The sequence below is a fragment of the Dioscorea cayenensis genome, chromosome 10 (genome assembly GCF_009730915.1).
Source record: "Dioscorea cayenensis subsp. rotundata cultivar TDr96_F1 chromosome 10, TDr96_F1_v2_PseudoChromosome.rev07_lg8_w22 25.fasta, whole genome shotgun sequence".
In the NCBI taxonomy this organism is placed as follows: Eukaryota; Viridiplantae; Streptophyta; class Magnoliopsida; order Dioscoreales; family Dioscoreaceae; genus Dioscorea; species Dioscorea cayenensis.
The window spans coordinates 22,934,900-22,943,824 of NC_052480.1; the positions used below are offsets into that span (position 1 = coordinate 22,934,900).

The 8,925-nt window shown below is 34.9% G+C and overlaps 1 protein-coding gene across 1 annotated transcript; it reads right to left on the bottom strand.

Moving 5' to 3' along the window:
- Positions 1–2,107: 2,107 nt before the first annotated feature.
- Positions 2,108–5,306, bottom strand: LOC120270165 (floricaula/leafy homolog). The gene is made up of 3 exons (XM_039277188.1): positions 4,831–5,306; positions 3,600–4,003; positions 2,108–2,683 (listed from the first exon to the last, which is right to left on the bottom strand). The coding sequence occupies exons 1-3, from the start codon at positions 5,273–5,275 to the stop codon at positions 2,270–2,272; spliced, it is 1,263 nt and encodes a 420-aa protein (XP_039133122.1). The 5' UTR covers positions 5,276–5,306; the 3' UTR covers positions 2,108–2,269.
- Between the last annotated feature and the right edge of the window lie 3,619 nt (positions 5,307–8,925).

Genomic DNA, 8,925 nt, shown 5'->3' on the forward strand with positions numbered 1-8,925 from the left:
GGAAAAAACTAATCTCTTCCTCTTCTTAATCCAAACAAAGATCCATAACGAGAGAAACAAAGAGACGGCGACTAGGGTTTTGAAACCTAATTAAAAGATAAGTAAATAAAATTCCGTAACTGTCATCCATGCACAATAAATAAAATAATTTAAAAAAATGTGGGGTCCACAAGTCTTCAGCCTTTTGATCATAAATTGCCATGAACATCATCTCATCTTCTTGTTCTACCTCTTCTGCAACTTATGCCTTTGGTTGTTGTTGTTCAGTCTTGCATACCTTCTCAACATGCCCAAACTGCTTGCACTTCCTACATTGAACTCCTGGTCGAAACCAACAATAGTTTTGTGAATAGTTTGTTTGCTTGCAGTAAGGAAAGGATGGAACTCCCTCCACTTTTTCACATTACTATCAATTTGACTACTACTTTGATATCTATTTTTTGCAAGCCCCGAAGAACTCCCAACAGTCTTCCTAACAATATTCTTCTGATATTTGGTCTTCTCTGCAACAACCAAAGCAATGTCAACTTGTTTTGCTTTACTTTCATTCTCTTCTTTCCTCATATTTTGCCTTTGTTCCACAGCTTGAAGTGAGCTCATCAACTCTCCAATGCTCATGGTTGTAAGATCCTTAGAGTCTTCCAAGGAAGCCATTTTATGTTCAAATCTTTCTGGTAAGCTAACCAGAATTTTCTCCACCACCCTTTGATCTGTTAGGTCTTCTCCAAGCAACTAAATCCTGTTAAAATTTCCCATAACCTTATCAGTGAACTCTCATACTATGTCTTCATTTCTCATGCACAACATCTCAAAGTCCCTCTTTAGATTAAGGATTTGAGCCCTCCTTCCCTTCATATCACCTTTATACTTCTCCTTCTGTTTAACCCAAGCTTCTCGAGCAGTCTCACAAGTCATTAATTTTGTAAACAGCTCCTCACTAACTGCAGTATGTATAGCTGTGAGAGCTAGTGTTGTAGCTTCAGTATGACTCTTCCTTTGAGTTGCAGTTGGATGCTCTGGCAGAGGAGCTACTTCATCATCTTTCTCCACAGCTTCCCATAAGTCATAAGCCCGTAGGTAGGCTTTCATCTTCACCTCCCAAGCTGCATAATTATGACCATTGAACATAGGTGCTTTTGAGACGAAGCCAGATGTTTCTCCCATCTCCAAAGCCTTCAAAGATCGAGTTTTAGGCTCTGGTACCAATTGAAAGCTTTGATTCAAAGAGAGTATGTTGGAATATGGAAAAACACTCAAATTAAACTTCAATTCTTCAACACACAGAGATGCAGACTTTACATTTGATCAGAGAAACATACATTATATAACATTCACAACACACCTACATACAAGGCAAAGTACTCTCTCATGCACTACAACCACGTTTAGAGAGACTAACTGACCATTACTCACACTAGTTACATACATAACTACATTGAAATACAATGACTAGCTGCAGTTCAGGCCACATCTTGCTGAGACACCAGGCCAAGTCATCTCAACGCTCTTCATTGGCTTAAGAGAAGGAAGTGAAGGCCTGACATTCTTCAAAGGAGAAGAAGGCTGAGAGAAGTTATGGGGTAGACTAATAATTCTTAGCGCTAATGAAGAACTTGAGGCTCTAGTGAGAGCTGGGAACTTAAGTTGATTGACTGTTAAAACTATTGTTATTGATGTTGAAATTCTGTTAATTGTTTGTTGAAAACTCAATTGCTGGCTATTCTCTTGGAGATTTATGCATCTGTTCCTTATTGATACCTGAGATCATTACATTCACACACCATAATATAAATGGCATTAGATCAAACAAACCTTCAAAAACCAATGCTAAAAGATGACATCAAAATAAGAAAAATATTTGCAAAACCTTGAAAATTGATAACAACAACAATTAAAATAAACGAAAAAAATCTAGAAATCCTTGATAAGTTTTAAAAAGACATCTAAGTTTAAGAAAACTACACTACTTCCTCTGTTTTTTCTTTAACTTACTATTTTACTCATTTATTATAATAAGAGCTACAGAGAGAGAGAGAGAGAGAGAGAGAGAGAGAGAGAGAGAGAGAGAGAGCAACACACACAAGCAAGAAGACGCATGCTTAATAAATACCCATTAATTTGCATCCAAAACAACAATTAATACATTCATCCATGCATGCATTCCTCAACAGACAAAATCACCACCAAACAAAGAGTGTGTCTATGGTTAAAGCTCAAAACAAAAGTGTTCAATAAAAGTCCACCAAGAGCTAGTTAAGACACTTGGCAGCTAATACATCGGCGGCGGCGGTGGCGGCGGCGGTGGAGGAACAGGCAAACAACTGGCACTAGCAGAACCTAAACCAGATCCTCCAGCAGCAGCAGCAGCAGCCTGGCTCCGAGCAAGATGACAAAGTTGGCGGAGCTTGGTAGGGACATACCAAATGGCAAGACGAGGATGAGCATTGAAAACAGCATCAATGTCCCAACCATGGCGAGCAGCAATGGCCACAAGAGGTTTATAACAAGCTTGCCGCCATGCACCGACGTTCTCACCGCGTTCCTTGTATGCCCGGCGCAAAGCGTTTGACACTTCCTCTTCTAAACAGTGCAATGCGTAGCAATGCACGTAGTGCCTCATCTTGGGCTTGTTTATGTAGCTTGCCCCTGCCTTCTTTGCATACCTAAACACCTGGTTTGTCACCTGTATATATAATAATAACATTTAAAATACAAGATCACATCATGGTCCATATGCAAAGTGATGTGAATGAAAGTAAATTCAAATGAGTACAATGATGCTTCACACACATGCAAAGACTTCAACTTTTCTATTGATTATTATATAGATGATTTATTACTAAATATGAAATATTATCTTAGTAGTAACATTATCTAATATAAAGTTACAGTGCATATAGATTTTCTAACCAAAGGATAGTAGTCCATACAATAAAACCAGGTTGAAGTGATAGAAACTTGAGTTATTGAAATAAATGGTTATGAATCCCTATACTTTTATAACATGTTCTTAATATCTCACCCCTAAACAATATTTTCTTTTCTAAAAAACTTCAATATCACAGCAAAACTACTAGTTAAAAACGCTAAAAAAATTAACGAGCCAAAGAATTTCAAACTACATAACGATAACTTACAACTCATGTTTGTGTGAACTAAAATAAGATGCAAATAAAAATACAAATAAAAGAGACATTGACTAATAATAATATTAATAATAATTATTATATAAATTTAATGCTAGCTGGGATTGATGATTAATTAGAGAGAGTTATCAATTATTAAACCTAAAATATTATCATCAAAATAACAATATTATCCAATATACTATTATAACCGCCATTCATGATTCATGTTCCAAAATCTAATTACTATTATCAATTATATCTAAACAGGACCATAACTCACAGCTAAACAGTGGTTAACCGTTAGAAACACAAAGATTTCAATGAGGAAGAAGGACACGTGGTCGTTCAGGGATACAAGCGCAAGAACCAAAGCACACGTGGGAGGACAGAGTTAGATGTCACATCAATAAACAAGACAAGAGAACACGTGGAAGTTTATGATTTGATGGTGAGTATTAGCGGTGAGATTACCTTGGTTGGACACTTATCGCCACGCTCTTTAGCAATGGCTTGAACTTGGAGAAGGAAATCACGGCACTGATCATAAAGATGGAAAAGATAATCCAGACCGTTCTTTTTGGCGCGAGCGACTTCGCCGGGTTCGGTGACGATGAACGGGTGTTCACGTTGGCGTTCGCCGACGGCGCAACCGAAACCGCCACCACTTCCTTCGGATTCGGAGTCTGAATCCGATAAGTGGTCTTCTCCTCCGTGTGATTTCTTCTTCTTTGATCTTTTGCTGTTGCTGCTCCCTTTCATCTGTTGGTGTTGGTGTTGTTGTTGTTGTTTGCCTTTGTTGCTCACTCTCCGGCCACCTCCTTCTTCGCCGCTTCCGGCGGCTTCTCTTTCTTGTTGCACTGGCTCCTCTGAAAGACCTATATCATACAACATATGCTTTCAGAGAGAAAGAGTTTTCTTGTGTTTTAATGCTGCCAACCTTTATTATTGGTTTTCTTATATATTTTGTTATGCAATGATATATATTTACATATATAAACTTTAATAATGCTTTATTTGATCAAAAGAGAGATTATACGCACATAAATATATATATATGCTAAAGTACAACTACAAAAAGTTTAGAGATAGATTTGTATATATATATATATATAATTTTCATTCATCAATGTTTATCTGATCAGAAGACAGAGTAGATATTATATATAGATAGAATCTAAAGTTTTTAACCTAGACTGTGCACAAAGATTTTAAATGTATAAGAAAATGAATGATGCTTCTTCAAGAGAAATATGTTTATACTCTTCTTTGATGAAGATTCATTATATAAAGAGGGATTATACTTACATATATAGAAGCTAAAGTTAAATCTGTTAAACTTTTTTGGAAAAAAAAATTAATAAATAATAAAGACTTGGTTTATGCATCATCAAAAGATATATATGTAACATCTTCTTTTATCAAGGCTTATTTGACCAAAAAAGAGATTATTTTCACATAGAAGTTGAAGTTGAAGTTTTTATTTTCTTAAAAAACAGTGTATCTATATATATTCATGCTTCATCTAAAGATAAGAGATAAATATGCATATAAGCTCCTCCTTCAATCAAAGTTCATTTGATTAAAAGAGAGATTATATATGTCCATGCAACCAAAGGTTTATGTAAAAGAAAAGAAGATTGTTTGTGTTTATATATATATATATATGTATATATATATATATATTTGAGATATGAGAAGAAACCTTCTTGGGAGAGAGCATCAAGATTATGAGGATGATCCGGAGAGAGAAGAAGCAAAGGGCGGCTACCAGCAGCAACGCCGGCGAGATGCTGGTGCTGAAACTGAAGACCTTGTTGTAATCTCAACGAGTCAAGACGGCGCCGTTCAGCCCGGAGAGCAGCTTTGATGCCGTAGCGTTCACCGACAAGCAAGTCCCACCGGAAAAGATGAGCAAGCGCTGCCATCATGTCATCAACTTCTTCTTCTCTCATCCCTGCCAACGTGCTCGCCGTGAACCCTAACTCACCCATCCTTGCCACTGTGGCTCCTCTCACACCATACCCTTCAAACACTTCTTCTAGTTCACGAGCTCTCTCCGCTGGTTCATGGTGGTGCTGCGGCGGCGGCGCCGCCGGTCGAGGGTCCCACCTAAACTTGTTCGCTGAGAATGCATCTCCGGGGTCCATTGCTTTAGCTTTCCCTTTGGCCTTACTATGCTTTTTCTTATATATATATATATCAAAGACATTTATGTATATATATATATATATATAATCAGGTAAGGGTTTTTTACTTTCAAGTTTAAACCACACAAGGTATATTCTTTTATTTTTATTTTTTACAAACCAGACGAAGCCTTGAAAAACATGTGCATTGGTATGAGTTAAGGGAGTGTTTGGTTGTTAGGAGTGGATTGGGGGAGGAGTGGAATAGCAGTGAGATGAGGGGGAGTGGAGTAGGAGTGAGAATGAAGAATGTGTTTGGTTGATAAGTATTGGAGAGTGTAATTTATTGAGAATGAGAAAAGTAAATAAGGTAAATATGATAAGATGATATTTATGCTCTTTATTCAAATGAATATTATGTAAATTAAAAAAATAAACTAATTGTTATTAATAAATATTTCAATTTTTTTTAATATCATTAGTAATTAATTAACTATAATAAATAACTATATCAAATGGATAATTAATTATATTTTTTTAAAATAATTAATTACTATTTAATTAACTATAATAAATAATTAATTAATGAAGAAATATAATTAATTAATTATTATAAATAAATATTTAACTATAATTATTAGTTATTATTATTTCATTTTAATTGTTAATTATTATTAAATTATCATCTTGATTATTATATTTAATTAAATTATTATATAATTAATAATTATTGTTAAAATTAATTAATTAATTAATATTTAAATTAAATTATTATTTTAATTATTAAATAAAAAGGGTAAATTGGACATTCTCCCCAAGGAGCGAGGGAGGAGTGAAGCAACCCTCCCATTTTGGGGAATTGCTCACTCCTCACTCACTCCTCACTCACTCCTCATCCACTTCTCTTTCACTCGCACTCATGACCATCCAAACAAAGGCTTGGATTCTCTCCTCTCTCACTCCCACTCCAATCATGTGAACCAAACACCCCTAAGTTTTTACTTCATGCGTGCTCATTCAACATATGTAAGGCTAAAATTTTAATAAATTTGTTCTCATAACTAGAGACTAATTTTGTTAAATTATGTCGGATGTATTTGATATTTTTTGTAGCGAGGCAAATATTATTAAACATGCTTTAATTCCTAAAATATCTAATGGCTATTTATTATAATTTTTTGTGGAACCTAAAGCAACTTTAATATTTCAGTGTTCTCAGGATGTTAATATGGTATAATAATTAAATATGTTTAAACTTTTATATGTAGTTTTCTTTTACTCTATTTATTTAAACAAATTGTAAATAAAACAAAAGTAAAGAAATACTTAAAGTACTTACAATAAAAAAACAAAAATTTAAGTAATGAAATGAAAGAATAATAATATATGAGTGGTTAAATGGTAAAATGTGACAAGTTGGAAGCAGTCAACGCATTGACTGAGAAAAGATGGGTGGAGCTAGGGGTGGCAATAATCTGTCCGGACCCGCCGGCCCGGTTTTGTCCGGCCCGGAATAAAAAGGGTTTGGACATAAGGTTTGCAAATGCGGGCCGGGTCCGGACATGGCTTGGTTGTCCGGATTTAAATCCGGGCCGGGTCCGGACATAGAAATTCGGACAACCGGGCCCTTTTAACCCCTAAAACTTTAAAAGCCCACAACCTTAGGCCCATTTGTTTTAAGCCCATTCTTCTAAAAACTTTAAACATCTATTGTTTTTTCTATTAAGACTTAGATTTTTCTATAATTTGAGTTGAGTTTTGGATTATTAATGTTTTTTTTTACATTTAATGTGAATTAAATTATTTTTGTATAATTTAATATTTGAGCGAACTTAAAAATAATTTATAGAATTCGGAAAAATTTGGACATCCGGATAACCCGGTTTTAAAATAAACTGGGTTTGGACATACCAAGTTTGTCCGGATTTAAAATCGGGCCGGGTCCGGACACAAGTTTTTCTATTTATATTAGTAGTTGTCCTGACCCGGTTTTGTCCGGACCCGAATTTTTGCCACCCCTAGGTGGAGCATTGGGTTTCTTTTTGTCAGCATGTGGAGGGTACCAGTTAGATAGAAGGGACGTGGAGGTACACATGAAGTGAATGAGAAAACGACAAAGATGCGGTGGAGGGGGTGGTGGAAGATGGAGGTACGATGAGAGAAGGGGAGTGGTGGGAAATGGAATGAAAGGAAATGAATGAATGAATGGATGAATGAAATGAAATGAAATGAATGAATGAAAAGCTTTGTGTGGTGTTACGTGGCTTTTAATGAATGCATGATGGAACTATTCATGCATGCGCTGGTACTCTGTACTCACGTATCGGAACTGCAGGCCTACTGCACCAACTTTGAACAGAGCATCCACTGAAGCTCTCTCAGTCCACTCATCAGTCCATTCTTATCTCTCCATCATACCACTTCTTCATCAAACATAAACAAAATATAATATATATATATATATATATAATGTTAAAAAATTAATGAGTGAAAAAAATAAAAAAAACAAAATCACATGGATTTGGAGAAGATTTCACTACTAATATTTTTAAACATGATAAGAAATAATCCTAATTAACAATCATCTCATACATTTGTTCTTCTATGAATGAATGTACATGAGTTTGGATAGGCTTCACATTTATATATTAATAGGATTTAAACTCTAGTACATATTGTGCTCAAAGCTTACACATATTTTGTTCAAAAGTACAATTAGAATTTCAAATTATTAGAGATGGGCATTGGGCCGGATCCATTCTGTTTGGGTAAAGAATCCTTAGTACTCTTCCCAACGGGGATAGAAACGGAGGAATAAATTTCTCCGATCTTAGTAATAAAATAAGGCCGAGGAGTATTTTTCCTGTCCTGTGAGGTCTCTTCTACAAAATACTATATATATGATATAATATATGAGTTAACTTGAAAAAACTTTATGACTCTAATAATATATTATATATAATATAATGTAGGATTGGATTTATGTCTTAAGTTATTGAATTAAAAAAAAAAAAAAATGGGTTGAGGGGAGGAACGGAAAGTGAGGACTTCCTCCTCTTCATTTTTTTTCAATCAAGAATGAAAACATAGAATATCCATCCGGAATATGGGAGTGAATATAGAGGGCCTTTTCATAGCCGACCCGTCACATGACCATTCGTGCATGTTATGATATTTAGAATTATAGTAGTAATGTTGAAAGTCATCCTAAGCACAAATCTAAATAAAAATGACAACTATAAAAGTAAATGAGTGAGAACTCTTTAGCAATGTTTCCATGAAATATATTTATTTAAATATATATATATATATATACAGAGAGAGAGAGAGAGAGAGAGAGATATGGTAAGAAAGAGAAAGGCTGGCGATGGTTGTGTGTGCATTGGAGAATGGTTATTACAAATTTACAAGTTATATAAAAGATTAGATAAATATGGTTGTTCTTGTAGTAGTAAAAAAGATGGAAGGCATGCAGTGATTGGACTGATCAAGGACTTTGAGTTCTTTTTTATTTTTAATTGTGAGTGAGGGTGATTACTAATTATATATATTATATATATTATATATAGAGAAAGAAAGAAAGAAAGAAAGATGGGTGCAGGTGCTACTACTGTTGAGCAATCAGATCAGAGTAATAAGAAGAGAAGAGTTGTCACGTAGCCGTTCAAGAC

Excerpts from the sequence above, each read along its gene's own strand:
- LOC120270165 (XM_039277188.1), bottom strand. The coding sequence starts at position 5,275 with ATGGACCCCGGAGATGCATTCTCAGCGAACAAGTTTAGGTGGGACCCT. Across the intron at positions 4,004-4,830 it reads TGATGCTCTCTCCCAAGAAG|GTCTTTCAGAGGAGCCAGTG; the intron begins GTTTCTTCTCAT and ends TGTATGATATAG. Across the intron at positions 2,684-3,599 it reads GCGATAAGTGTCCAACCAAG|GTGACAAACCAGGTGTTTAG; the intron begins GTAATCTCACCG and ends TTATATATACAG.